Below are 26,970 nucleotides of genomic sequence, written 5' to 3'. Positions count from 1 at the left end.
CCCCCGGCCGATGCACAGTTCGCGATGCGCTGACTCCCGTTACAGGTCTCAAGGCCGCTGATCAGATCCTCAAAAAGCAGCCCAACCATGGCGACACCCAGGCCATGAAGGCGCTGATCCTGAACTCGCAAGGTCAGACCGACGATGCATTTGCGCTCGCCAAGCTCGCTCTCAAGAGCGACGTCAAGTCGCACATTTGCTGGCACGTTTACGGCATTCTCTACCGCTCCGCCAAAAACTATGACGAGTCCATCAAGGCGTACAAGTTTGCGCTCAGGCTCGAGCCCGACTCGGTGCAGATCCAGCGCGACCTCGCGACGCTGCAGGTGCAGATTCGCGATTATCAGGGATACATTCTGAGCCGGAAGGACATGCTCAAGGCGAGGCCGCAGCTGCGCCAGAACTGGACGGCATTGGCCGTTGCATACCATCTGGCGGGGGATTACACGAATGCCATCGACATTTTGGAGAGGTTCGAGGAGACTCTCAAGAACCCCGTGTCGCGGTCAGACATTGAGCACTCGGAAGCCGTTATCTACAAGAACACCATCATGGCCGAGAAGGGAGACGTCGAGGGGGCTTTGAAGCACCTTGACACCATCATAAAGACCAATGCGGACAGGACGGCAGTGATGGAGCTTCGCGCGGAGTACCTGCTGAAGTTGGATCGCAAGGAAGAGGCGGAGAAGGCATACCGTGATCTTCTGGAGCGCAACAGCGAATACCGTTTGTACTATGATGGCTTGGAAAAGTCTCTTGGTCTGGACAGGTCAAATCCGGAGTCGCTGGAAAAGCTGGAGGAGCTGTACAGGTCGTTTGCCGAGAAGAGCGAGCGCTTGGACGCCGCCAGGCGGATACCATTGGACTTCTTGGAAGGTTTGTGAAAACATGGGCGCAGTTAGGACGTGCTGAATTAACCAGAATACAGGTGACAAGTTCCGCACAGCTGCTGACAGCTACCTGCGGAGGATGCTGAACAAGGGTGTGCCATCGACCTTTGCGAACGTCAAGGCGCTGTACCAGGACCCCGCCAAGCTGAAGACTATACACGAGTTGGTCGTTAGTTACGAGTCGGAGAAGCAGGCCAACGGCTCCGCAAGCGAGCCGGCTAACGGCGAGTCCTCGAACCAATTCGAGAAGGCTGTGCTGTACTTCCTGGCCCAGCACTACAACTACCACCTCAGCCGTGACCTGTCCAAGGCCATGGAGTACATTGACCGCGTGATCGAGATGGACCCGAAGTTTGTGGACTACACCATGACCAAGGCGCGGATATGGAAGCATCACGGCAACACGGCGAAGGCGGCTGAGACCATGGACCAGGCCCGGCGCCTGGACGAGAAGGACCGCTACATCAACACCAAGTGTGCCAAGTACCAGCTGCGCAACAATGACAACGAGACTGCCCTGGACACGATGAGCAAGTTCACGCGTAACGAGGCCGTCGGCGGCGCGCTCGGCGATCTGCACGACATGCAGTGCATGTGGTACATCACTGAGGACGGCGAGGCGTACATGCGGCAGGGCAAGCTTGGCCTGGCGCTCAAGCGCTTCCAGGCCATCTACGACATCTTCGGCGTCTGGGAAGAGGACCAGTTCGACTTCCACACCTTCTCGCTGCGCAAGGGCCAGGTCCGCGCCTACATCGACATGGTCAGATGGGAGGACAAGCTCCGCGAGCACCCCTTCTACAGCCGCTCCGCCATCTCCGCCGTCAAGACCTACACCAGCCTGCACGACAACCCAGCGCTGGTCAAGGAGAGCATTGAGAAGAGCAAGCTGTCCAAGAAGGCAAGAAAGGAGGGCGAGAAGAAGCCCCCTGCCAAGCCCCAGCTCGACTTCAACGGTGATGTCAAGAAGGAGGACACAGACCCGAAGGGCGAGGCACTGTTGAAGACGGACAAGCCGCTCGAGGTTGCGATGAAGTTCCTTGGCCCCCTGCTGGAGCAGAGCCCCAAGAACATTGAGGCGCAGAACGTCGGCTTCGAGGTCTTCCTCAGGAGGAGTAAGTCCGATCGACAGCAGAAGATGTCATGGAAGCAACCTACTAACAACCTCGACAGAGAAGTACCTCCTCGCGCTCAAGTGCCTGCGCGACGCGCACGCCATCGATCCCGAGAACCCCACGCTGCACGAGCAGACGGTCCGCTTCCAACAAACCCGTAAGTGCCTTCCCCAACAAACCTCTCTGCACCAAAACAAAACTGACACCAACTTTCTCACATACAGTTTCCACCCTCCCCGACGCCGAGAAGCTCGACGACAAGGTCTCGGCTGTCATCAAATCCACCTTCACTCTCATCCCCGAAGGCACCACCTCCGCCGCCTTCACCGACGCCTACCTGTCCAAGCACGCGGGCTCCACGGCCCACGTCCTCGGCGGCCTGCGCGCCCGCCGCGCCATCGACCCCAAGGCCGAGACGACGGAGCCGGCGCTCGCGCTCGCGCGCGCAGACAACGCGACTGTCGACGACGCGCGCCTGGTCCTGGCTGCGCTGACGCAGTGGGGCGCCACCGAGAGCGCGGACGCGCTGCGCAAGGAGGCCGGGGACAAGTGGCCCGAGGCCGTGTTGTAAATGCCGAGAAGGGGGGCGTTAGAAGCAGGTTGATCTGGAGCGGGGCCTGCGATTGTGGTGGTGATGGTAGTGGGGAGGAGAGGTCGAGAGCGAAGACGGCGGCGTAGCGGGCGCGGGGTGCGTTGGTGGCTTATTTTGTTTCTGGCATGCGTGGTGCGGGCCGTGATGCTGCTTGCTGCAGCGGATGTTGTCGTTGCTGTTGTTGTTGACGTTGACGTTGGCGTTGGTGTCGTAGTCGTCGTGCTGAGCGTGCTGTGCGCTGTGGTGGTGGTAGTGGTGGCGGTTGGGTAGGCCCGCGACGCCCTCGCCGTAGACACGCGGCGCCAGCGCGCGAAGCACGGCGAGGGGAAGCAGAGGGAGGAGGTGGGGGTGGCGCTGCCGCCGCCGTAGGAGGCGCTGGGGACGACGGGGTCTGTCATGTTTCGCCTGCCTGGTTGTTGTTTTGAGTTAGGTTGGGCTGGGATGGGTTGGTAGATGGGGTTGAGAGAGAGGGAGATAAAAGTGAAAAGATGGTTTTTTGTTTTTTGCTTCTTGTGGTCTTTTAACTGTGTCTGTCTGTCTATTTGTCTCTCTGGATGTCTGGATGTCTGGACGTTCTGGCTTTTAGGGCGGCTAGGGATACCGCCTAAGTAGGTAGGTAGATCGTAGGTCGTAAGTAGGTAGGTAAATAGGTGAGCGGGAGGATGAACGAGTAAACCTTAGGTGTTTAAGTGCGAGGGGGAGGAAGTAGGAAGGAAGTGCGGTGTAGGGAGTAGTGTGTGTCCGGGTCGGTGTGGTCTGGTCTGCGAGAGTGCGGCGCAGCAGCCGCTCGATCCGTGGAGCCTTCCATAGGACGTGTGTATGCAATTGTATGCCAATCAATGTATGCAAGCACGCGGCCCGAGGAGGAAGGTGAGACGACACGGCACTGCACCGCAGCGCAGCGCAGCGCATCGCGCACGCGAGCTGCGTACCTACGCGAGCTGGATACGCGTACACGTACATGTACACGTATGTGCTAGCCATGTAGCTAGCTACCTAGTTAGTTGGCTAGCCAGCCAAATGGCAAATAGCGAATAGACAGGCAGACGGAAAGGGGCGGGCGTCGTATGTGCCATACAGCAGAGCAAGAAGAGTGGACGGGAGAGCAGAGAAGAGGAAGAAAGAACATGTCCATCATGTCGTGAAATCGTTTGTGCTATTTTCAGAGGAATCAATCATCTACCGCCAGTACTCATGCGCGCCTCCCCCACCGGCGGACACCAAGGGGAGGAGAAGGGCAAAGGGGGGACAAGGGAGGAAGCAGAGCAGATTGTCCCAAAAAAACAACCACCTCTCAATCACCCCATACCAGCCACCGTCGCCGTGCAAAAAAGAACGAGACGGCCAAGATTGCTCTCGCGCCCCCCGCCTTCGAAATCGTATATCCACTGCTGCAGCAAGGTCTCGTGTCCAAAAAGGGAAAACAACCGACATGGACCATCCGACCATGCATCCATGCAACCATCAACCATCCGGTTTCAAGATCGCGGGCTCGTTGGCACGCACTCGCGCGCGCGCGCACGCAGACGAGAGGGCGGGGGGCGGAGGGAGCTCGCCGGCGCGTCCAAGCTTACTCAATCTCCTCGATCTTGCCGGCCTGCTTGGTGGCGTCGGCGGCCTTGGCGTCGGCAGCGGGGGCCTTCTGCTCGCCCTCGAGCTCGGGCATGTCGTCGTCGGAGCCGTCGTCGGAGCCGTCGTCGCCCTCGCCTCCCATGGCGCCGAGGTCCGGCATGCCGCCTGCGCCGCCCATGGCTCCCAGCTTGCTGAAGTCGATGCCGCCGAAGCCCCCATCGCCGCCCATACCGCCCATGCCACCCATGCCGCCCATGCCGCCGCCCATGCCGCCCATCATGGACGGGTCCATGCGCGACATGTAGTCGTCGTCGCCCTCGGGGGCCTCGTCTTGCTCGTCCTCATCGACCCACTGTGGAGAAGATGCCGTTAGCGATCATGGCTCTTGAACGATTACTTATTTTTATTTTTTTGATTTTCTTATTTTTTGATTTTGTGTGCCTTTTTTCTTTTTTTCGGGGATCTCGTTGGTGGGATGGATTGTTGAGAGTGCGCGGCGCGGCACACGGCGGGGCTCAACTCAACTCAACTCAACTCAACTCACCTTGTCAAAGTCGGTCTTGAGGAAGTGCAGGCGCTTGCTCTCCTTCAGCAGACGCGGCCAGTACTCCTCCTTGAGCTCCTTCTTGCGCAGGACCAGCTCGACGTTCTTGCCCGTGTGGCTGATCTTGCTCTCCTCGGGCACGATCTCGGCGAAGAACTCCAGCTCGACGTGGTACGTGACCTTCTTGACGGACGAGTGGCCCTCGAACGTGAGCTTGGTGGGCTGCAGGTCGAGCTTCAACTGCTCCTTGGGCACGTCGGACGCGCTAATGGTCAGGAAGACGTGGTTCTTGGCGGGGTCGCTGCTCGACGAGCGCTGGGCCCAGAGAACTGAGGCGGCATTGTTAGCTATGACTGCGACGGGCAGTGGAGATGGGAGGACGAAGGTGGGCGAGCGCAAGGCTGTGCGGCGGGCGGATGGTGGGGGGGAGGGTCACAGCGTACGTACCTTCGGGAGTAAGAGACTGCGACATTGTGATGGATTGTCGGGTAATGCGGGAGAGAAGAGATGTGGGTGGTTTTTATCAAATAGATTGCTAGACGGAGAGAAGAAGGGAAGAAGCTTGTAGGTCTGGAGCTGTCTTGACTAAGGGTAGCGAGGGCAGCCGGGATGGAAGCGACTGGAATTTGCCGGTCGCGATGATGCTTGAACGAGCACTGCAAGCAATTACGTCGGAATCAGCCCAGTTTGAGCAATGTCTGAACGCATGAAAAAACCCATTATGAAGAATTTAATCCGCTGTACGTGTCTCTACCTATCCACCGTATTCTCCTCGTAACACTTTTGCCCAATGGCCACGACATTAACGGCCACCCCGCCGTCGCCGCCTCCGCCTCCGCCGCCATCGTCCACCACTCATCAAACGTCAGAGTCGCTGGTCCGAGCAGCAGCCTCTCCCGACCAACCTCACCACCACAACCACAACTACCTTCATCACGACCACGTCCATCACGACCATACCCACCCCCAATCCCCGCGCGTCTTCTACCTGCACTTCGCCCCAAAGCATCGCGTCCTCGTCGCCGGCATCACAAACTCCTGGAAGTGAGCCATGGAGACCATCAAGTCGTTCCTCTGGAAGCCCGACCCCGAAACCCAAGTCGGTCCCCTCCTCCACACACACAAACAGCACGCTAAACCCCGTGCCCCCATCTAGAAACGCAAATGCAACGCCCTGGTGCGGTCCAACGTGCGCAAGCTCGACCGGGACATAGTGCAGCTGAAGCAAGCCGAGCAAAAAACGAAGACGTACATACTGCAAGCGTCGCGGCGGGCGCAGCGCAACCCGGCCATGGCGAAGCAAGCAGCCCAGGACACGCGCGTGTTTGCGCGCGAGCTGATCCGCGTGCGCAAGCAGAACGCGCGCCTCCAGACCAGCAAGGCGCAGCTGCAGAGCGTGCAGATGCAGGTCAACGAGGCCTTTTCCGTGCGCAAGATCGAGGGCAGCATCCGCGCTAGCACGGGCATCATGAAGGACGTCAACACCCTGGTGCGCCTGCCCGAACTCACCGGCACCATGCGCGAACTTAGCCAGGAGCTCATGAAGGCCGGAATTATCGAGGAGATGGTCGGCGACTCGCTGCCTGATAGCGAGCTGCTTGAGGATGAGGACGACGAGGCCGAAACCGAGGTCGACAAGGTCCTGAGCGAAGTACTCAAGGATAAGCTGGCCCCTGCGACTGTTGCACCCCAGCCAGAGCTCGAGGTCCCTTCGCAGCCCGTCGAGGAAGAGGAAGACCAGGAGGAGATGCTCAGCCAGATGCGGGGCAGGCTCGAGGCCTTGAAGAGCTGAGCGCTGCATTGATACTCTTTTTGCTTTTCTGTTATTGCTTTTTTACGTGGCGTACACGGTCTGCCTTCAAACAACCGCGGCGCTCCACAACTTACTTTAGAGTCTCACTTGCGAGGGCGCGCACACACACACATATTCCAGGGGCACAAGGCGTTGTTGGACCGGCGGCATTGGGAGAGGGCGGAAGGCGATGCGGGAAGGGGGTGGACACCTAGGCGCTTTCACGACGGCACGTCTCAATCAGATGATGAAAGCAGCAGCATCTACCTAATACGAGGGATCATGGACGACGAGGTGCAGCCTTCCCAAACTCGTCGGTGCTTCTCGTCACACACACACACAAGCCCGCTCGACGTCGCACGGCGTCTGCGCGAGCCTCCGCCTCCGTCTCGGCCCTGCCGCTGCAGCACGCGCCGCCACTCGTGGAGATTGCCTCCCCGGCTGCGCCAGCTGCCTGCAATTCCACTGCGCGTGTCCCGTCTGGCTGGCTGGCTGGCTGACGATGCGGGTTTCGATGGTCACTCACATAGACTTCGCCCTGCACGCCTTCGAGACCCAATTGCCGCCGCCGCAGCAGGAGAATATTGGATAACGCATGCATGCATGCCAGGGGTTGCTGGGCGGGGTATCGTGGCTGCGAGGCTTTGGTCCTTTCTGATCTGTTGATGCTATGTATGTATGGCGCTTGAGGAAGCCATTTGGTGGCACTGTCGGTGGTTTCTGTATGCAGGGGCGCAGGCGTATGGATGGTTGAGCAATTCCAATTTTGATTCATTACTGCTTGCTACTGCTACTGCTACTTTGTGAATTCTGGGAGGGGCTGTGGGGATGAAGTCATGGCTTGTGGGAGCTTGCTTGCTCTTTCAGGCTGCGTGATGGTCTCACTCAGTATATGTGTGTGTGTGTAATGAGTGGACGCCTGCAAGTCGTGATAATGATAGGGGAAGATTGATTAGTTACTCCGATTGCCTCCCAAGAAAGACCATCGCGAGAAAGATGCTCTCGTACCGCTTTACTCATCAGTACAGCATACCCAGCTTCTGCAAGTACGAGAACAACGATCCCACCTCGACATAACCACCGTAAGTAGACTGCCACGCCGCAGCAAACGACCCTATCACCAGTCAGTCAGCCGGCCACTCAGTCAGTCAATCAATCAATCAGCAAGCACTCACCCTCAACTGGCCCCAACGCCCCAAACCCCAGCGCATGAATCACGGCCGGCGCCAACAGCACCAGCACGCCCAGCGCCAACACCGTGAAAAACACCGGGTGGGCTTTAACGAACTCGCCCAGCTCCGCCGCCGCCATCTCCGCCTTCTCGAGCGCCGTGCCCATCGCCCCGCTGTGCGCCTTGCCCGCTTTCAGCGCGCTCTCCATGGCGCGCAGCACGGCGCGCGCGACGGCCGCCGCCCAGCGGCTGCTGCTTGCGTTGACGGCGCTGTTGCGCGTCGTCAGGGCTTGGGTGCGCGCTTTGAGCTCGGCACTGGGGTGGGGGGCTGAGAGGAGGAGCGCCAGGATCTGCTCGGCGGCTTCGCTGGGGGTGGTGGGCTGCGACTGCTGTTGCGGTTGCTGCTTCTCGGTGAAGGTCGAGTAGTTCATCTGCGTGGAGGCGGCGGTGGTGGTGGTGTGTTTCTTGTTGTCGAGGGAGTTGATGGATTCGCTGCCGAAGAGGCAGGCGATGATGCTTTTGAGGGCGTGCATGGTGTTTTTCGTAAGCGGTGCGTGCTGAGTGTCGTGGTGGATGGGTTCTAGGTTGTGGATGGTGGAAGCTCGGGGTGAGGAAGCTCGGGGTGAGGTTATATGTCTGTGTGGCTTGTTGATGTCAGTAGCTTCTCAAAGAGGAAAGACGCGCAAACAGCTCGAATATTGCTGTTAATGTGTTGGTGTTTCATTGTTTCTCGCACGGTAGAGACACCTATTCGCCGCAGTAACAAACAACTGTTTGCGAGTACCCGCAGGCCACGTTACAGCGCAGCTTCCAGATTTGATTCGCCAAAATATGGTGCGCTGTTTGGTGTCAACAACCTAACATGTGAAGCGGTGAGAATGACAACTGACTTCCAGAGATGTTGGGAAGGGACGTCCCTCATCAAGGAACGTTCGTGTGTGAGGTATATGTTAAAAAAAAATAAAATAAAATAAAATAAAATAAAATAAAATAAAATAAAATAAAATAAAATAAAATAAAATAAAATAAAATAAATAAATAGGAAGAGACGGTAATAGAAAAGAAATAGGGAAAATAAAAGTAATATAAAGTAAAGTTAAATAAAAGATAAAAACTTAACGGCCTAAGCCGCTAAGAAACTTAAAGTTTTTTTTTTTAGTAACCGGCGCTAATCCGGATCGAACCCTTTCTACCTCATAGTTTTTCTAATATATAATAGTCCTACTCGGTAATACTATATATTATAGGTGGCGTATTCGTTGTACTATCCGTCAGCAATTATAGTTGAGAAGGATTTAGCGATTAAGTTATTTAAAGCCTTGGCTAGTGTAGTAAGTGAATACTAAAGTTACCGTTTACTTTGGAAAGGTGAATGCTTACTGTAGGTTTGGGAGTACGCTCTTTGTCTGAATTGCCTTTCGTATCCATCGCAACCCGCGGCTGTTTTTGCAAGGCTTGGAGGTTTCTGGTACTCCCATGCTCTTGTGCTTTTATGTCTGTTTAGATACTTTTTTACCCTCGTATGTTTTTGCCTTTGGCTACCTACCGACTACGTTTCATAGTACTACAAGTTGTCATAACTAATGCTCCTTACCAACAGTCCAGCGAGATACGGAAGGGTATAAGCAGTCTCCATGGAAAACTCCTTGTCTAGCTACAATCCTAAGGCCTAAATCTAAACGGAAGGGTCTTAGAGCGATATAACGCCCGTTACCGTCAAGCGAAATTGACTATCAGGCGAGATAGGAAAGATGGTAATAAGCAGTCTCTAGATACTCCTCATCTAGCTACAGACCTGAGACCTAGATAAAATTGAAAGGGTCTTAGAGCGCGCACATACTGCAAATATCTTAACTGGGCGATGAATCTCACTGGATAGTAACGGATGTTACCCCTCACCGTCAAGAGGTGTTGACCGTCCGCGAGATAGAGAATGGCCTACGCAGTCCCTACAGAGTACTTCGTATCTAGCTACATGCCTAATTTCCAGATATAAGCTAGAAGGTTTTGGAGCGTATACATACTGCACATATTTTAACAAGATTTTGTCCACCCCGTATGCTAGTTTGTGGTAAACCAGCTCATCATACTGATTGAATGGCGATACCTAGCAGTCTTTTGTAGACCTCTGGATGGTTTGTTGGGTACATGATTGTTGTTTGCCTCTTTGTATGCGGCTTGACTTTTCAACCAATGAGTATTATTGTCTCGTTAGGCGGTGAATCTCGCTTGACGGTGACCGGCGTTATCAATATTTCCCTCTTCATGCATCTGCGGAAGTTTCAGGTCCTTGTATCTGCGGATGCTCTTTGGTCAGAATTCCCGAATACCGGCATATACTGCAGTCAGTGGGCAAATCAAAAAATGGGAGAACACCTCGTGACGACCGAGCATCAGGCATGATGCCGGGCTCGGATATGAAGGGGGGTTTTCTTGCTGTATGGAAGGCGCTGATCATTGGCAGGTGATGTCTCCGCAAACTCTATGTGTTGCCCATGGGACGTGAGGTTAATGGGGGCCATTGCTCGGCGCAGCTCGTATCCACCTTTTGGTTTCCAGGGGTCGACAGCTCTAATCGTTGGTCTAATAAGATATTGCGGAGGCTTAATGGACCAAACAGCAAAGTCAGCGTGATGAATGTATGTCGATCCTCGCTACTGCCACGTCACTACGCAGTCGGCGTCTTCTTTTGTAAAGGAGCTGGAAGTCGGAGATTTCTGAGCTTCCCTAGATCCATGTCTCGGGACGGATCGCTCCTGCATGGCGATGATGGCGGGGTTTCATGCTTTCTTTTTCCGGGGATTTCTGTTCCCATTCGGAGCCACAGTTACAAGTCCTACGCAAGAGGCTCCTTGATTCAATAGAGCTGCTGCTCGAACATGCTCTACCCAGGGAGGTATGAAACGAAAAACAAATGATTGTCTGACGTGAGCTTTTGCTGCGAACCCCCACTCAAAACTAAGATCTTAGTCGAAAATGTGGATTTGGATGACAACAGCTAAGCAGGAGCCACTATAAGCATATTTGTCGATGAAAGATGGAGTAGAGGACAAGTCAGCATGGGTGATGGTGAGCGATGATAGCGGCGCTGACGGACGCTGCGTGGTCTCGTTCCAGGGATCAGCCTGGTGGTGCATCCGGCTGGCTGCATACAACCATTTCCGGGCGAGGGTCGGTTGGGCGGCACACGCTCAATGGTTGGTCGGTGACATTTGGGCAGCTGAGCGTCAGGCGGCGGCGAGGCAATCTCGTAATGTGTTCGAAAGAGATCTCGCCTCGGGCACAAGCCTCCGTCTTAGGCAGCTGGATAGGTTGGTTGTCGGTGTGGAAGAACTCAAATCAAGGTATTACAAGGAAAAGCTCCGGGTCGCTTGCGTGGAATGGAGTTATCAGCTTGACGCTAACCGGTTGCGGTAAGGTGGATGATCGGCTTCGGCGCCTTAGGATATTGCTAGTTGAATCCTTCACCTTTAAAGCTCCCGTCCACTAACCTCCATCTCTAGGCTTTCCCCAGTTTCCAGTCGATTCGGATTACCTTACTTTATCTCCCAAATCTTCTTGGCCAGTACTACCGAGACATCCGAGCTTATCTGACTACTCCTATTCCTTGATACTGACCACTCCTATCCGTTATCAGCTATCAGTCTTTCGTCATTTATCTTGGCTTTCGCTTCCCTAGGGCTGTCCTTTCAATCCCTATTTTACATCCTAGGCAGTTTTCTTTTTTACATTTCTTACATTTTTTTCGAGCTGCTCCCCTACCCTGGCTAAAAGGGGCATCCGTTGAGCATCAGCTGAACATCTCGGATTAACCGGATCGGCACAAGACATATTCCACAAAAGACACCAACAAGAAAACACCTGCTCTGAGGTCCAACTCCAGCCCCAAAACTGCCATGTCTGCGGAGACCCAGGCCAGGCGATGCCCGCAACTCCCTTTCGAGCTTTGGACACGCATCATCTCCTGTTTGACGAGAGACACGCACTACACCGCCCGCACATGGTTCAACTTCCGGCAAGTCTCGCACATGCTCAAGGCCGCAACCGAAGAGGCCTTCCTCACGACTCATCTCAAGAAGACATGTATTCATTATAATCTCGGTATGGAGCTTGACAAGGACAAGATGAAATGTTATATGTCCCTTGACCTGGCATTTATTAAGCTCTCGGACGACCGTTCACGTGCGATCTTCGGAGACGAACATCCTGAAAGTGTGCCGAACCAGAAAAGACGTGGCATCTACAAAGTGATGCAGCGGCATTGGGAAAATGGAATGGACATGTATCTGGGCACAAGCAGCGGCGAACGGAGATTTGACCTGCCGCCCCATACCATCCTCCTACGCCGTTTCGCCAACGATACCGACTTGCCTGGCTTGGAGATCGACTATGCTAAACGCGCGATTTCCTTTGAGTGGAAAGGCATGTTCAACGCCCTTTTTAGCGAAGAGCTATACGTTCAGAGGCTGCTCAAGAAGAACCTCGTAAGAACTACCGCCAAATACTACCACACGCATGGAAAATCATTGACGATCCCTACAGAGATTCGAAAAGGCCAGGGCCTCAAACTTCGGTGACCTCATCAAGTCCGGGGAAATGGAACTTGAGGATGCCTTCATGGCTATCTCAGACAGGAGCGTGGCGACCCAGGCCAAGGCTCGGAAAAGAGCCCGCCGAGAGCGAGCTCGTCGCTGGTACAAGAAACACGAGGGTTATGATCTGCCCAAAGGCTGGTTCGAAATGGACTATGATGAGCGCGAAAAGCTGAAGGATTTGACACATGCGCGAACTGCCTTGGATTGGGAAGACATTGATGATGAGGAGATGTTTGAACGCATTCAGAGTGATGATGAGATTTCCGAAGGTGGATCCGAAGACGAATTGGAAGATGACTCCGACTATGATGACAACGACCATGGTGCGTGGGGCAAGGTTTATTTTGATGAAGATACTGATAAAAGATCAGATCTCAGCAGCGACGACGGCGAGTACGAGAGGATGTTTCAAGATTTCATAAGGGGCGAAGGAGATTAAGGGCTATGTTGGCCGTTTGATTTTGGGTCATATGTGTGTACTTATATGTATTTGAATAACTTTTATTGGTGATAAACCATTGTTTGTCGCTACAGGTTGTACGGAAAACTGACTTGTCAAACAGGATAGATGGACTTCTAACTTTAGGAGAATCTGGTGATACTCGAGCGATTATATTGTGTATTGGATGCACTGGATGCACTTAGGCGCATTGGATTCACTTGGATGCATTAGAATCACTTGGAAGCACTGGATTTGCTCAGATCCGTTGGATTCGCTCAGATCCCTTGAATTCGCTCAGATCCCTCGAATTCGCCAGATCCTACTTGCTACGTTCGATGCTGTGATATAGTTGAGCTTACTGCTTTAGACTAGCGCATACTCCAGCTTCATCAAACGTAGTAGTAGGAGTATCAGTATCAGTATCAGATAGTATGCCCATCGCTCAAAGTTCAAATCTACTATACCTATAGAGTACTCCTTAGATACTTATAGCAAAGTACTACGCTACAGCTAGTAGTCGCTAGATAACTATACAAAGGTAAAAGTACACTGGATACAATGGTTTTGAACCATATATGATGGCACGAATATATCTAGCCGTCGCCTATCCGTGCCCTCCCTAATCGGTATCTCGCTAAGCGACGCAGAGGGCAGAACACCTGGACTACTACCTACGTCTGACTGGAACAACCCCCAAGACACTCATTACTCCGAAGATGTCGAACCTCATGGAAGACGAGATGATGGAGGATTTCATTCCCCTAGAGTGCGACTGGACACCAGAAGAAGAAGAGCAAGGAAAAACCAGCCACATTCCAACCAACCAAGAGACCTCAGCCCAATCCCTAAAAGCGCACTTCCAGGCCACGCACCCCGAAGTTGAGGTCTACGACTTCCAATGCGTATGCGGGCGGTACTTCAAAGCGCAAAAAGACATGCGCGCGCACCAAAAGTCGACGGGGCACGGGGCGTGCGTGTGCGGCGAGAATTTCTCTTCCTACGCAGAGCTGCACCGCCATCGCTACGAGGCGGTGCACTTTATCCGCTGCAGCTGCACGCGCATCTTTGGCTCGACGCAGCATCTGCTGTCCCACCAGCGCCTGGAGCGGCATGACGGGTTCAGGGACGCGAAGAACGGGCCGGAAAAGCTGGGCCCGCTCGAGAGCACCACCCTGGACGAGGTGCTCTGCCCCTGCGGCGGGCAGCTGAGAGACTCTACTCCTACAACAACAGCCACTGCCAGCTGCAGCGGCGGCGGCGAAGCCTCCCCAGCACCGCCTCTGCGCTGCAGCGACTGCAGCCGCGTCTTCCAAGACGCCTACGGCCCCGCGCGCGACAGCTACGCGCCCGGCACGACGGCCTTCGCCTGCCGCAACTGCGCCCGCGCCTTCAAGACCTGGGACGCCATGTGGCAGCACCAGCTCTTCATCCACCACCCCTGCATCGCCTGCCACCACATCTTCGTCAGCGAGGCGCGCTTGATGGCGCATCAGCGCGCGACCGGGCACTGCCATTGCGCCGCCTGCGACGCGCAGTTCATGACGCCGGACCGGCTGCGCCAGCACTTGCTCGAGGCGCATGGTGTCAGCCGCACGGCGCTGTTCCAGGACGTGCTGGCGGAGGAACGGCCGCTTGAGGCGGCGCCCAGGAGCGGTGGTGGTGGTGGTGGTGGTGGTAGTAGTAGCCACCAGCAGCAGGAGGAGAGGGAAGGGGACGAGGAAGGAGGCGCGCAAATCTTCAAAGGCGGCTTCAAAGCGGGCGCCAACTTCCTGCACATCTCGCTCCGCTGCCGCATCTGCGGGCAAGACTTCACAAGCCCGAAAACGCTGCACGACCACCGCACGCGCGGCTGGCACGACCCCTTCGCCAGCGTCGCGTGCCCGTTCGCCGCCTGCCCCGCCTCGGGCAAAACCTTCCCCTCCGTGTCCGCCCTCCTCCACCACCTCGAGCACGGCCACTGCGCCTCCGGCATCTGCACCCCCGTGCTCAACGCCCTCCTCCGCGGCGGCCCGCTCGAGCGCTTCGTCCTGCCCGAATACCAGCTGCGGCCGTCGCCCGAGAGCCCGGTGTCGCAGCGCGCGGCCGACGTCAATGCCGCTGTCGCTGCTGCTGCTGCTGCTGCTGTCGCTACTACGACGACGCCAGACGAGCATCAGCCCCCCGAGCTCCGCTGCCCCTTCTGCCCCAGCGCGGCGTACCCCTCGCCCGCGCAGCTCAAGGCCCATCTCTCCATGTACAACCACACGCCGCGCTTCCTCGCGTACCCGGCCTACGTGGCCGCGCCGCGCGGCAAGTCGCAGCGCAAGAGCGCCGTCGGCTTCAATGCCTGGAGCGCGCTTGCCCACTCCCTCGAGACGCTGCTGTGCGCCGGCAGTGTGGCCGGCGTGCAGGAGGCGCTTGATTGCGTTGAGGCGCGGTTGCGCGCGCTGGCTGTTGTGGGCGAGGAGGCTGATGTCATGGTGGATTGAGGGAGGTTGGCTTTGCGTCCGTTTTTACGGTGTGAAGACGGTGGGGGAAGATGCCCTTGATGTTTTTATTCTGGAGATCACCGTTGCTCCGATCTCTTCGAGTAGGCCTGTTCCTCCTCATATCTAACATCACCGGCTGTCTTTAATTCTTGCCCCTGCCTCTTCCGCGGCCTCTTCCGCCACCTCTCCCACCCCTTCCGCCTCCCCGTCCGCCTCCCTTCCCGCCGCGACCCTTTCCGCGATGAGAAATTCCGTGCTCTCTCTCAAACCTTTCCTCCCGGGCCACCTCCCCCGCCTCCATCCTCGCAGTCCTTTCCTCCTCGCTGATGTCGAACGGGTTAGGGATCTGCAGCATCTCGCAGAAGGCCGTGGTCTGGGGGTTCGTGTACTCCCTCGGCTGCCCCTTCACATGGATGCCGTCGGACTTCCTGTGCACGGGCGCCGTCTTCTCAAAGTTTGCGGGAATGTCCAGCTTGCCGGTCTTGACGACGTTTTCCTCAACCCAGGCTTCCTCGGCCTCAATGAGCGGAAGGTAGTGCGCCTCGCCCTCGTCCGGCGGCACGGATGCGTTGGGGTCCCCGACGGTGAGCATGGGAGCAAAGACGCGGGTGATGGCGAGCCATTCCCTGTCGTATTCGAGACGCAGGGGCCGTTTGTATTTGACGTCCGGCTGCTCGGAAATGGGTCGGATGCCATCAATAATCTGGAGGAATTCGCGTCTGGGGAGACACTTGTCGAGAGCAAGGAACTTCGTGGTCTTGTTGGTGATTCCGGGGGGAGGCGGTACCTTAGCGAGGTTACGGCGTGGGGCGGGTTCGGCCGGTTTGGCGAATGAGGCCGGAAGCTGCGCCCTGATATCCTCAGGAACATCCATAGATGATTCATTCTCTGCCTCAGCAGTATCCGAGTTGATTTCACCCTCTTCACTGAGGTCCAGGTCGAGCTCGTCTGCGTTGGTCACAGGTGCTGGTTCGGCCTTCGCATCTACTTCCGGAGCCTTGCCTTTATCCGCACCCAGGTCGAGATCGAGCTCATCCGCGTTGGCCACAGGTGTCGGTTCGGTCTTCGTTGCCGTCTCCGGGGCCTTGTCCTCATCTGCGTCCAGATCCAGTTTGACTTCGTCTGCGTTAGTCGGTTTGGCCTCTGCCTCTGGTTGTACAGTCGTATCTTCGTCCATGTCCATGTCCAGATCCAGATCAATTTCATCGGTGTTCTTTTGCGGACCTCCCGTGCTGTTGTCCTGGGCCGAAGGTGCTTCAATCGTGGCTGTAGCAGTAGCAGACTCATCGTTGTCCTCGTGCTCTATTATAGCAGGATACTTGGTGTGCAGGTGGGCGCTGAACCAGTACGCGGGCCGTAAGCGGTTCAACATGTACTCGGCAGCCACGCTGCCCAGTTTACCGTCCTTCGCGTCGGCTTCAAATAGGTCTTTCTTTCTGAACAAGCTCTTGTGATCTCCCTTCCATACAACGTTCCTGGGCCAGTCGTGACTCAGCCCAACATCAACCTGAGTCCGGATTTGAAGCAGCTTCCTCACGTCAAACTCCCTAACATGGTATATGCTTCTCATGTCCATGTGGTTGTATGGCAGCCGTTCGTGGTGTGGTCTGTTATAGTCATGTCCCTTCCAGATGCCCGACAGAGCGGCGATCCTTAGTGGGCCCAATCGAAGCACATTGGCTGCGCCCATGTAGTACATTTTCGGTGCGACCCAGCCTCCATAGAAGAGTTCGAAGAGGTGATTGCTGGCTTCATGGTTCCCGCCGATGAAGATGGTTAGGTAAGGCGCACGACGTTCGCCAGAATAGTACTCATAAAAGTCGCCGATTGCGCGGTATTTCGGAGGCACAGCCATGCAGTTCAAGTCCTGGGCGTTGCGGACTGCCTAGACGTGTGAATTGTTAGTGGCCCTTCGTCGAAGGGCGCGACGATCTATCATACCTGAAAGTCACCACCAATGATGAGGAGGTCGACGCCATCCCACCTCTTCTTTTGACACGCTGCGTCGACTGACGCGTAAATCGAATGAAGAGTTCCGTGGCCCTGCGGGAGTTCGTCAGTACGGTTGTACCGGGACGTGCAAATGACTGAGGCGACTTACACAGCCCTCGATGGCTATGCGCACACCGGATTTCTCAACGAGACGCGGGTCCATTTTGATGGACCTGGGTCGCTTCACTGTCTTGGATGATTTCTTGCCCTTGGCCTTGGCTTTGGTTGATTTGAAGGCCTTGAGCTGGGCGCAATGGATACTAAGTATAGAGCTTCGCAAGGACGCCGGTCTGTGGGCTAGAGCGCATAGTATGCTGGACATAAGCTGGCACAGTGTACCCAGCTAGAGCGCTGCACGTGCTCTCGTGTCAACGTGGGTGAACGTGTGTCGGTGTTGCGGACACGGTGGGGAGGTCGCGCGCGAGTCGTCAAGAAATCTTTTGGCGAGCACCTGCCGTTTCATCACCTGCAACCCATCACCCCAAATCCTTTGCCTCCGGCCACCCTTTCTTACCGTCACATACCTACTTAGAGAGGTCCAGCATCATCCTAGGCCCAAGACTACTCTGGCTTCACGTTGCAAACAGTCATGGACATCAAGAAACGCATCAACTGCACTTTTCGCCGCTTGTTGCCAAGGTTAACGTCTTTCACCCATGAGTGAAGTTTACCGTTCAGCGAAGCTGGCCATTCAAGTCTGAATCATTCAGCCAAGGAGCTCCACGCGACACGCTTTCAGTTGAACTTTGACTGGTCGACTTCGCTGAACGGTGAACTTCGTTTATGGGTGAAAGACGTACACGAATCACACCCTTCGCATGTTGTCGGCCACTGTCTTGCAGCTGTCCAGAAGCTTTTCCTGAGTTGTAAAACGTCCGTCACCGCGAACCGAGATCCATCGTCTAGCAGGACGGGGGGACGATATAAGCAGTTCCTAGAAAGTGCTCCTTGTCTAGCTCTAAGCCCGAACTCACCCAAACGACCGAAGACATTGCGATATAACGCGACGTCCGTCACCGCGAAACGAGATCCATCGTCTGGCGAGACAGGGGACGGCACAAGCAGTCCCTATAGAGTACTCCTTGTCTAGCTCTAAGCCCGAACTTACTCTAATGATCGAAGACATCGCGACATAACGCGACGTCCGATACCACAAACCGAGACTAACCGTTTAGCAAGACGGGGGACGACGCAATCAGCCCCTACAGAGTACTCCTTGCCCAGTTTCCAGCCCGAGTCCTAGATATAGGTGAAAAGCTCTTAGAGCACGCACAGACTTTACACACCTTAACTGGGTCTCTTCTTCTACTACGTACACGTATCACCATCTTGCTTCACGGCAAATCTCGCTTTATAGTGATGGAAGCTAAGGAAGCGAGCATACGACTTGAAATTGCAGGGGAGGGGGGATGCGATTCAATACCCGCAATGGGATTCTCCCTTCTATCCTACTAATGACCAATGGGCTTCGAGTCCATGACGAAGTCCAGATGAGTAGACGCCTTAAGGAGCACCTGTATCGGCTTGCCTGTGGTCGTCTTGGGATCTTCCCCGATAAAGTTCAGAGGGAAACCAATGTCGAACGGCTTAACACTCTCCAGATACTGGACTTGCTCGGAAGTCAACTTTATCTTCAGCGCCTGAATGTTGTCCTGCAATTGTTCCACCTTTCGGCCGCCAACAATCGGGAACACATACGGCGCCTTGGCCATAACGTACGCCAGCGCGACGGCCGTCACCGACTCAACGCCATGCTCTTCAGCAACCTTGCCAAGAGCCTCGCTGATCCTGACCTCGTCTTCGGTCTGCTCTGAGCCTCCCATGGAGCGCAAGCCCTCTCCTCGCTTCTTGCGCTCCTCGATCTGCCTCTTCGACTGGAACTTGCCGGAGCCGAGCGCGCCCCAGGGTGCCAGCGCCATACCGAAATGGCGGGCCATGGGGAGGATATCGCGCTCGAAGTCGCGCAGCAAGACATTCCACCGGCCCTGGTAGATGCTGAAGGGCGTCTTGCCGTGGGCCCGTGCGTACGTGTTCGCCGCGGAGACGATCCAGGCAGGCGTGTCACTAACACCGAGGTACAGCACCTTGCCTTGCTGAACTAGGATATGGAGGCTGTCCATGACTTCTTCGATTGAGGTCGTGTAATCCCACCAGTGCATATAAAGAATGTCGATCCAATCGGTCTGCAGTTTCGCCAAAGAGTCCCGAATGCTCATGTGGAGCGAGCGCTTGTGGTTTCCGCCATGGTTCGGCGCCTTGCCGTGTCCAATAGCATGGCCCCTGTACTCAGTAGTAAACTTGGTCGCGAGCACGAGCTGGTCGCGGTTCCCATGCTCCTTCATCCATTCGCCGAGCCAGGTCTCGGATTGCTCATTCTGGTAGTTGTTGGCCGTATCGATGAAGTTACCACCCGCCTCAAAGTAGGCGTCGAGCAGCTTGAAGGATTGTGTCTTGTCCATGCTACCCATCATTGAGTTCCACGCATCACCAATGGACATGGCACCAAGCTGGAGGGGGGACACACGGATGCCGGCCGAGGGCGAGAGGATCCGAAGTTGGCCCAACTCCGTGGCAGGCTCAGGTGGAAGTTCAAATATTGTTGACATTTTGGCGATTTGAGTAAGACGATGAATGCGAGATGGTTCTGATTGATTTGGATGTTGGAATGTGAAAGGATTGATGAAGAGCTATGCAGTGAGGATAGCATCATTGAGAGAAAAGCCGCAGTATATATACGCGGTACGCATACGTGCATGAAGCGCGGAATACGGAGTTAAGCGGATGCTCTTGTTTACTCCATTGTTGGCCCCGCATCGTAAAACCGTAAACGCCGACGAAGAACAGGCGGCATCATAATCCATCTCTACGACATTCCGCGGTCGATTTGTCAGGTATGCGCGATGTTTGTCTGATAATATCCCATTACGGGTTGTGAATTCGCGACCCCCCTCCCCTGCTAGCGCCGTTAGAGCCTATGCTTACTTGTGATATTTGTATGGAGTAGAAGAAGAGAACCAGTTATGATACATAGAATCAATATGTGCTCTTAAACTATTTCATCCATATTCGGGACTCAGGTTAGGAGCTAGGCAAGGTGTACTCTGTAGGGACTGCTTGTATCGTCTCCTGTCTTGCTAAGCTGTGGATCTCGGTTCCTGGTGAAAGACGTTATATAACCAGGAAAGGCGTCTTGGCAGCCTGTAAGACAGTGGCCGGCGACATGCGAAGGGGTGCATGGAAGGAAAGCGAAGAGAAATAGTCAATGGATGCTTGGGCTGGGCTGAAGTCCAGCCTGAAGCCGATTCGCCAGGGCCGATGACGTGGTAGCCGATCGCAAACCATCTTGCAACATCTACCACGAGCATATCGCATCGACATTTTCAACCGAGCGAGGTTCCTTCAAGGCCGAATGCGAAGCGGATGTTAAGTTTTCGTAGTCAGTTCAGTACAACGGCCTGGAAAGGATACACGTGCTCTAGCTATGAACACCAAGGTTGAGATGCAATGTATGCCTCTGGAGCTTCTCATCCAAATCGCGGAATCCCTCGGCGGCGCCAATCTCCGCCGGGATGCCCGTCTATTAACGTTGTTCAAGGCCTGGTACGCCGCCGCCCGTCCGGTCTACTACTCTGGCCGAGACCAGACCATGCTCAGACTCCCTGAGGCTGCAGTCATGCGTTTCGCTACACATGACCGGCGCACACAAGACCTTGTTCTCCTGAATACGAAGAGTGTGCGTATCAGGCTCCGCGGACACCATTGGGATACGAACATAGGCTACACCTGGCAATTCCTTGGAGACGCCGGCTCTGGGCCAAATCAACCCCCGACATGGTGGTCACGCGAGCTGGGGACCAAGGCACTCAGTAACTGGCGCCAGGACCTCAATAGTAACCTACATGTCATCGGATTGCTACTCTCGGACATCGAACATCTTGATAGAGTTGAACTTGCAGCGTCAAGCGAGCTTGATCCTGATATCGGACCGCGCTGGGACTATCTTGATAATTCTTCTATCGTTAGCATCGTGTGGGGCTTGATTGGACGGCACCTTACCAGCTTCACTCTGGATACTTGCGGATCCGAGCTCGTAACATCCGAAGGACAACGCCCCATCCACGTGTGTCCTCTAGTCGCTCAGTGCCTCCCCACTATCGAGAACGTTCGGCTGCGCATGCGCCATATCTGCCCTGAAGTATTCCCAATAGACGTCGAGGACCCCGACTCCCATCGTCTCCGCAGCCTGGAGATAAAGATGCATATTCCTGCTTTCCCAGACGCTACAGTCGCACCACGGCAAGAGCTCCATTACCGTGCAGCTCCTTGTCCTATGAACCCTACGCTCAGTGGGGGCGATGATGGTACCGAAAGGCTCCTTGTAGAGATGGTCAACGCAGGAAGGAAATTCGCTTTGTCGTTTGATGATGATACGGCGAGGACGATTATCATATCCGGTAGAGTTCTTGGGGACAGCCTCAGACTTTTCGCAGAGGAGTGCCTAACTGGCAAACTTTTGTATCCGTGGTATTTGCAAGCGCCTGATGACGATGGAAACTCGACCTGGTGGGTATTGCAAGAGGACTGGTCATCAGGAAGAAATGGTCGTCATTCTTCGTGAAGGGATATCTTGGACCGAGAAGATGAAGGTCTCAGTGGCTAACAGTAACGGATTTTGTCCAAAACAGCAGAGATATAGCAAGGGGGAGATGAGACAGGTAGCTATATAGCGAAAATCCAAGAAAATTAATGATCTCTTTTCAAGGCTCCGGATGATTTACCCACTGCGAGAAAACATACATGCATACTCCCAGTCCTCAACCGTATTAAATCAAGTTTACTATATCCACTGAGTACTTCTCAGGTTGCTCTAATAAGCTATAAGGCTATAGACAGGAACTTCCTTAAGTAATTATAATAGACTATTACGCTGCAGTCAATAGACACTGTATAACTACAGATAAGTAAAAAGATACAAGGTATAATAGTATTTAAGAAGATATAAAGGTAATAATATATAGAAGTACTAGATTATTCTTTAGGGGCACGAGAACAAAATATTTGAGGGTTGTAAAGGCACTTAAAAAGGTAAATGAATATAAACTATCTAAGGGTAGAGAATATATCAGATAGTTTTACTGGTATGTTATCACGTGGGGTGGGCAAAATATCCGGTGCCCATGTTGAACAGCTCCTGCGAGATCTGACGGATGAGATGTGGCTCGTTCGTCCCCACCTTCACCAGCAACGTTAATATGCAGATGAAGATTGTATAGTTCTGGGCTGGAAGTAGGCTGCGTAGGGGCTACCCCCTCGTCGCATATTTTCCTTTGCTCTCGAGTGAGTGTTTGCGCTTCCTCATCGCTGATCAGCGGACGGATCCGTCATCTCATTATCTGGATCCCTGCGGCCTACTTAGCATGCATTGCTGACCTCACGTAAGGCCTGGTACTGGGCGTTTAGTAGGGGACGTCGATGCAGGCCCCTTGAAGATAACAAATTGATGATTTCTGCAGCCTAAATATCCGTAAGTATCAGCGGAATCCATTTTGAGGTCTTACTGCCGGTATATTACAGGAGGCATGGAAGAAGAGTTGATTCTAGTCAGAAGCATAGTCGGACGCTATGCTTCCGATTAGATGGTTGCTGGTTCCATAGAGAAACAAATGCGGTAAAGATGATCTGTGATTCAGAGATCGTTGTTAATAAATATATATTACTCCTATGACTGTCGCTTGAGATATCAGTCGTACCTCTGGGCATGTCAGTCAAGCGGCTTTTGGTTTGGTGTGTTGTGTGAAGCTCAATTGTGATAAATTCCTCTGTCGGAAGAAAACGTGGAGTTGGGTGACAGGGTGATCGCTCGGGAAAGAGGGCCATCCCCCGCTGCCGATCCGCCGCCAAACCTATTGTGGGGGGGTATGACAAACACCTCATGCGTCTTCTTGTTCCCCTCATCATGACTTCGTCACCTCCACGAACAACCTACTAACCTTACATATCGGCGCAAATACATCAGCCAAACCGTAACCATTTGGATCGCAAAAATGCCAGCATCCCCCTCGCCTTACTCGATCGATGTCCCCGATGAAGTGCTTGCTCGCTTGCGCCAGAAGTTGTCGGTAGCTAACTTCCCGGATGAATTCGAAACCCATGATCAATGGCAATTTGGAGCGCCACTCGCTCATGTTAAGAGACTTGCCAAGTACTGGCAGGATGGATTCGATTGGAGAAGGGCTGAGGCAAAGCTCAACAAGCTGCCCAACTACAGGACGCAAATACCCGTTGAAGGATTTCGGCCTGTCGATGTGCACTTTGTGCATCAAATGAGCGAATCGAAGAATGCTATTCCTCTGCTCTTCGTTCACGGCTGTATGATATCTGTTTCTCCACTGGCTTCAGCAGTGAGCTATATACTGACATGTTAAAGGGCCTGGCTCTTTCTACGAGGCTACCAAACTCTTGCCTCTTTTGAGATCTTCATCTCCAGCTTTCCATGTGGTCGTACCATCGTTGCCCAACTTCGGTTTCTCTGGGTCCGCCAAAGAGCCGGGCTTTGGATTTGGTCAGCATGCCGAAGTATGCCATAAGCTCATGAAGCAGCTTGGTTACGATGAGTATGTGACTCAGGGCGGAGACTTGGGCTTTTTTATCACCCGTGCCATGGCATTGCTTTATCCAGAATCGTGCAAAGCAAACCATACGAATATGCCTATGGCTGAAGGCCCACCAACATTCAGCAAAAACCCGCTGCAGGCGGTACAACACAGCGTCCTCCCATACAGTGACGCTGAGAAGCGAGGCTTCGAACGAAGCAAATGGTTTGAGAAAGAGGGCAGCGGCTATCGCATACTGCAGGGCACAAAGCCGCAGACCATTGGATACGCACTTACCGACTCTCCCGTAGCGCTGCTCGCATGGATCTACGAGAAGCTTCATGACTGGACCGACTCTTATCTGTGGACCGACGATGAAATCCTTACGTGGGTTAGCATCTATTGGTTCTCCACCGCCGGTCCTGGTGCAAGCGTCAGAATCTACTATGAAGCTGCGCACGACAATAAGCTCAGTCGGGAGTTATTTAGCCAGTGGATTCCTCAAGTGCCACTGGGGGTGGCACATTTCCCGAAGGAATTGCGGGTGCAGCCGAAGACCTGGGCACGCACTCTTGGTGAGCCGAGCTTATGACGTTGAAAACCGGAGGAGAGAGATGGACTGATATTAAACAGGACCGGTCGTCTACGAAAGCGAACACCAAGACGGTGGTCATTTTGCTGCATGGGAAAGGCCGAACACGATTGCGTACGATCTGATAAAGATGATGGCCAAGGACGGCCCTTGCTACAAAGTCGTGCATGGCCGGAGTGGTTATGATAGCTCCGGAGCTCGTGCAAAGCTGTGAAAGGGGCATCCGATGTTGGTTGTAGTTGACGTTGGCCAATGGACGGCGTTGAGTACCTCGTTTGGAGATGCAGGTTGCGCTAGTGGGGCGCTCCTGCCATCTCTTTGACTTGCACATCACGTCCAATCTACTATACTTCCAACGAAAGTCTCGTTTGGAGCTTTTGAAAACTTAACTTCACTTCACCTCATATCGTTGGTGTTTGCTTCTGCGTCGCCTGCTATATCTCCGCTTCTCCCACTCCGCTTCCACCCAATTCCTCTCCACCACCCCACCACCCCTTCCCCCACTAACTCTAGCAACGATTACAGCCCCTCACTCATCAAGCCCAGTCTAAAGTTGTCATCATGAAGCGCGTCCGCCGCCTCAACCCGGGTTCTCAGCCTGTCGACCGTGCCGCATCTCTCATCGTCCCGATTCCCACCATGGACGACACCACCACCGATAGTCCCATCAGAGGCATTTATAAGCTTCCGATTGAGGTATGCCTCCTTAAGCAACCCCAGCTCACATATGACCCCCTGCTTACTAAAGTGCCCAACAGATAACCCAGGAAATCGCTGGTTACCTCTCTGACCAGGATGTCTGCGCCTTGGGAGCTTCCTGTCGTCATTTCAAGCTTATAATCGACGACAATTCCTTCTGGTTCAAGCGCTTTCACGCCACCTTCGATCCTAGCTCCATCTACATTGTCAAGAGTGGCGTCACCAATGCGGAAGATGTTAAGGATAAGCTCAAACTCCTTTACCAGGACCGCCAGAAGCGTCTTCGGGGCACGGCGTTCATGACTGGCGAATTCCGTTCCAGGGAGAAGAGAGTCATTCGCCTTCTAGCTGAACTGATCAGGGGTAAGTAGTCTGCAGTCAAGCGAAACTTCGGTAGTCAAGTGCCCAGTTGCTAATTGTTTATAACAACAACAATAGAGTCGTACAATGGCAAGCCTCTTTTCGACAGCAACGGCCTCCTCACTTGCAACAACATCGAGGTTTTGAAGGAGTATGCTAAGAATACCGAGCTACTCGAAATCTTCAGCCCTTCCAAATACTCTCAGAAGTACAACTCTGGACTCGCTGCCATCCAGCTCATGTGCACATCTATGTGCTTTGATGCGGATCTGGGCCTTCACAACTGGAATTTCAATCTCTCCCAGAAGTATTGCTACATGACTGCCATAGAGGCACCCGTGTTCACCAATGCAGACAAGACCATGGTGAACGTGGAGTGGCTTCTACACGTCGTAAACTTCTTCAAGTACCATGCGACGAACGAAGACGAGAGAACTCTCTTTGAGCCTTTCCAATCACTCGACACTCTGGAGAAGCCTGCAATGTGGACTAGATCCGTCAAGGATAATGGTGGAAAGCTTGGAAAGAACTGGAAGGGCACATACGGTAAGTGTCTTTGTTGCTTGTGTATCTGGTATGGGGCTTCGCTAACATTCATTAGCCTATCTTGACCGTGACCAGATGAGGCTCATGCGCAGAGCTATTGAAGACGACGACGACTCCATGGTCATCATAGACCACAACATCGACCACGGCGAAAAGGCGATCCAGACCCTCGAACTCGACTATCCCGGCGATCACCCCCGATTCAAATGGCCTACTAAGTTTGAGGATAGTCTTGGATCTCGTTCGGTTGAGTATCCTCCCACCCCCGTCCAGCACAACATCAACAATACGAACCCTCCTCCCAAAAATACGACTGCCATCTTCTTCGAGGGTGAAGGTTACGACAACGAGGAATACCTTGCCGCCGGCTGGCTCAACCCTCTCCCCGAACAAGAGGGAATCCCCGGTTGGATGAGAGTCACGATGATGAAGTACTTCGACGATCAGCAAGGTGGCTGGCACACCAACGCTCTGTGGGCTTACGAGGGTGTCGTCCTTCCAGGCGGACATATCATGTTGGGCCGTTGGTGGAACCCTGAGGAACCGGCTCCGGGGGTTTACGTTGGCCCTTTCATCTTCTGGGATGTCGACGCCAGCGTCGGCGACGATGATGACTCGGACATGACGGACTCTGAACATTAACCATTGGCACCTTTCGCGCTCACTCGAGGCGCATCACCACCTTTCGACTTCTCACTCGACCACGGTTCCAGCACCCATTTTTGCGTTATTTTGCGTTACACTTTTGCATTTGACTCTCCTGCATGCTGCATGCTTGATCTCACTCCCCTCGAGGCGGTCTGTTTGGTAGATACCCACACAAACTCTCTTAGCCAGCGACTTGCTGTTAGCGAAGGATGTTGCTTAGCCGTCGACAATCACTGCTAAGTTTTTGGGTTATTCTCTCCTTCGATGTCAGCCAGATCGAGCATTTTTCCGAGCAAAACGGACTCTCGACTTTCTATACGAAACGAAAACTTGAAAAGCATGATGGGTTGAAAGGCGGA

General features: G+C 54.1%; 13 protein-coding genes across 13 annotated transcripts in view; 9 read left to right on the top strand and 4 right to left on the bottom strand.

Annotated features, from left to right (window-relative positions):
* Positions 1–2,576, top strand: part of K452DRAFT_324414 (uncharacterized protein) — a gene marked incomplete at both ends in the record, with an annotated part of 2,739 nt that extends 163 nt beyond the window's left edge. Inside the window, 4 exons of the mRNA XM_033544702.1 lie at positions 54–876; positions 929–2,005; positions 2,064–2,162; positions 2,230–2,576. Of these exons, the coding sequence (XP_033401120.1) occupies positions 54–876; positions 929–2,005; positions 2,064–2,162; positions 2,230–2,576 (2,346 nt within the window). The remainder of the gene's footprint in view (positions 1–53; positions 877–928; positions 2,006–2,063; positions 2,163–2,229) is intronic.
* A 1,110-nt stretch (positions 2,577–3,686) lies between these two features.
* Positions 3,687–4,534, top strand: K452DRAFT_119569 (uncharacterized protein). Its single transcript, XM_033535157.1, has one exon. It carries the CDS (start codon positions 3,792–3,794, stop codon positions 4,362–4,364), a length of 573 nt encoding a protein of 190 aa, XP_033401119.1. The 5' UTR covers positions 3,687–3,791; the 3' UTR covers positions 4,365–4,534.
* Positions 4,535–5,326, bottom strand: K452DRAFT_119568 (uncharacterized protein). Its single transcript, XM_033535156.1, has 2 exons — positions 5,161–5,326; positions 4,535–5,042 (listed from the first exon to the last, which is right to left on the bottom strand). Exons 1-2 carry the CDS (start codon positions 5,183–5,185, stop codon positions 4,705–4,707), a joined length of 363 nt encoding a protein of 120 aa, XP_033401118.1. The 5' UTR covers positions 5,186–5,326; the 3' UTR covers positions 4,535–4,704.
* A 14-nt stretch (positions 5,327–5,340) lies between these two features.
* On the top strand, positions 5,341–6,035 carry K452DRAFT_355870 (uncharacterized protein). The gene is made up of 2 exons (XM_033546002.1): positions 5,341–5,812; positions 5,870–6,035. Exon 1 carries the CDS (start codon positions 5,504–5,506, stop codon positions 5,759–5,761), a length of 258 nt encoding a protein of 85 aa, XP_033401117.1. The 5' UTR covers positions 5,341–5,503; the 3' UTR covers positions 5,762–5,812; positions 5,870–6,035.
* On the top strand, positions 5,765–6,505 carry K452DRAFT_220640 (uncharacterized protein; the record flags this gene model as incomplete). The annotated part of the gene is made up of 2 exons (XM_033536471.1): positions 5,765–5,812; positions 5,870–6,505. The coding sequence occupies 2 exons, from the start codon at positions 5,765–5,767 to the stop codon at positions 6,503–6,505; spliced, it is 684 nt and encodes a 227-aa protein (XP_033401116.1).
* Positions 6,506–7,524: 1,019 nt separating this feature from the next.
* On the bottom strand, positions 7,525–8,209 carry K452DRAFT_305431 (uncharacterized protein; the record flags this gene model as incomplete). Its single annotated transcript, XM_033542898.1, has 2 exons — positions 7,525–7,619; positions 7,681–8,209. 2 exons carry the CDS (start codon positions 8,207–8,209, stop codon positions 7,525–7,527), a joined length of 624 nt encoding a protein of 207 aa, XP_033401115.1.
* Positions 8,210–11,186: 2,977 nt separating this feature from the next.
* K452DRAFT_283760 (uncharacterized protein) lies at positions 11,187–12,714 on the top strand. Its single transcript, XM_033539833.1, has 3 exons — positions 11,187–12,160; positions 12,219–12,594; positions 12,643–12,714. The coding sequence occupies exons 1-3, from the start codon at positions 11,573–11,575 to the stop codon at positions 12,708–12,710; spliced, it is 1,032 nt and encodes a 343-aa protein (XP_033401114.1). The 5' UTR covers positions 11,187–11,572; the 3' UTR covers positions 12,711–12,714.
* A 715-nt stretch (positions 12,715–13,429) lies between these two features.
* K452DRAFT_295046 (uncharacterized protein) lies at positions 13,430–15,181 on the top strand (the record flags this gene model as incomplete). The annotated part of the gene is made up of 1 exon (XM_033541769.1): positions 13,430–15,181. One exon carries the CDS (start codon positions 13,430–13,432, stop codon positions 15,179–15,181), a length of 1,752 nt encoding a protein of 583 aa, XP_033401113.1.
* Positions 15,182–15,323: 142 nt separating this feature from the next.
* K452DRAFT_295045 (uncharacterized protein) lies at positions 15,324–17,336 on the bottom strand (the record flags this gene model as incomplete). Its single annotated transcript, XM_033541768.1, has 3 exons — positions 15,324–17,066; positions 17,123–17,224; positions 17,283–17,336. The coding sequence occupies 3 exons, from the start codon at positions 17,334–17,336 to the stop codon at positions 15,324–15,326; spliced, it is 1,899 nt and encodes a 632-aa protein (XP_033401112.1).
* Positions 17,337–18,461: 1,125 nt separating this feature from the next.
* K452DRAFT_119511 (uncharacterized protein) lies at positions 18,462–20,271 on the bottom strand. Its single transcript, XM_033535155.1, has 3 exons — positions 20,189–20,271; positions 18,711–20,126; positions 18,462–18,647 (listed from the first exon to the last, which is right to left on the bottom strand). Exons 2-3 carry the CDS (start codon positions 19,777–19,779, stop codon positions 18,625–18,627), a joined length of 1,092 nt encoding a protein of 363 aa, XP_033401111.1. The 5' UTR covers positions 19,780–20,126; positions 20,189–20,271; the 3' UTR covers positions 18,462–18,624.
* Positions 20,272–20,570: 299 nt separating this feature from the next.
* Positions 20,571–21,901, top strand: K452DRAFT_315652 (uncharacterized protein). The gene has a single exon (XM_033543877.1). It carries the CDS (start codon positions 20,655–20,657, stop codon positions 21,789–21,791), a length of 1,137 nt encoding a protein of 378 aa, XP_033401110.1. The 5' UTR covers positions 20,571–20,654; the 3' UTR covers positions 21,792–21,901.
* A 1,240-nt stretch (positions 21,902–23,141) lies between these two features.
* Positions 23,142–24,758, top strand: K452DRAFT_243383 (uncharacterized protein). Its single transcript, XM_033537908.1, has 3 exons — positions 23,142–23,542; positions 23,601–24,341; positions 24,400–24,758. Exons 1-3 carry the CDS (start codon positions 23,218–23,220, stop codon positions 24,570–24,572), a joined length of 1,239 nt encoding a protein of 412 aa, XP_033401109.1. The 5' UTR covers positions 23,142–23,217; the 3' UTR covers positions 24,573–24,758.
* Positions 24,759–24,833: 75 nt separating this feature from the next.
* On the top strand, positions 24,834–26,605 carry K452DRAFT_342158 (uncharacterized protein; the record flags this gene model as incomplete). The annotated part of the gene is made up of 4 exons (XM_033545393.1): positions 24,834–25,054; positions 25,117–25,420; positions 25,496–25,963; positions 26,019–26,605. Exons 1-4 carry the CDS (start codon positions 24,920–24,922, stop codon positions 26,603–26,605), a joined length of 1,494 nt encoding a protein of 497 aa, XP_033401108.1. The 5' UTR covers positions 24,834–24,919.
* Positions 26,606–26,970: the final 365 nt, after the last annotated feature.

This window comes from Aplosporella prunicola (assembly GCF_010093885.1).
Source record: "Aplosporella prunicola CBS 121167 unplaced genomic scaffold K452scaffold_4, whole genome shotgun sequence".
Taxonomy (NCBI): domain Eukaryota; kingdom Fungi; phylum Ascomycota; class Dothideomycetes; order Botryosphaeriales; family Aplosporellaceae; genus Aplosporella; species Aplosporella prunicola.
This window is presented reverse-complemented; position numbering and strand designations above follow the sequence as displayed.

Coding starts and splice junctions, on each gene's coding strand:
- K452DRAFT_119569 (XM_033535157.1), top strand. CDS start 3,792: ATGCGCGCCTCCCCCACCGGCGGACACCAAGGGGAGGAGAAGGGCAAA.
- K452DRAFT_119568 (XM_033535156.1), bottom strand. CDS start 5,185: ATGTCGCAGTCTCTTACTCCCGAAG. Junction 5,043..5,160: donor GCAGTCTCTTACTCCCGAAG/GTACGTACGCTG, acceptor ATGCCGCCTCAG/TTCTCTGGGCCCAGCGCTCG.
- K452DRAFT_355870 (XM_033546002.1), top strand. CDS start 5,504: ATGGCCACGACATTAACGGCCACCCCGCCGTCGCCGCCTCCGCCTCCG.
- K452DRAFT_283760 (XM_033539833.1), top strand. CDS start 11,573: ATGTCTGCGGAGACCCAGGCCAGGCGATGCCCGCAACTCCCTTTCGAG. Junction 12,161..12,218: donor GGCTGCTCAAGAAGAACCTC/GTAAGAACTACC, acceptor CGATCCCTACAG/AGATTCGAAAAGGCCAGGGC. Junction 12,595..12,642: donor CTATGATGACAACGACCATG/GTGCGTGGGGCA, acceptor ATAAAAGATCAG/ATCTCAGCAGCGACGACGGC.
- K452DRAFT_119511 (XM_033535155.1), bottom strand. CDS start 19,779: ATGTCAACAATATTTGAACTTCCACCTGAGCCTGCCACGGAGTTGGGC. Junction 18,648..18,710: donor TATCGGGGAAGATCCCAAGA/CGACCACAGGCA, acceptor ACTTCGTCATGG/ACTCGAAGCCCATTGGTCAT.
- K452DRAFT_315652 (XM_033543877.1), top strand. CDS start 20,655: ATGAACACCAAGGTTGAGATGCAATGTATGCCTCTGGAGCTTCTCATC.
- K452DRAFT_243383 (XM_033537908.1), top strand. CDS start 23,218: ATGCCAGCATCCCCCTCGCCTTACTCGATCGATGTCCCCGATGAAGTG. Junction 23,543..23,600: donor TCTGCTCTTCGTTCACGGCT/GTATGATATCTG, acceptor GACATGTTAAAG/GGCCTGGCTCTTTCTACGAG. Junction 24,342..24,399: donor GACCTGGGCACGCACTCTTG/GTGAGCCGAGCT, acceptor GATATTAAACAG/GACCGGTCGTCTACGAAAGC.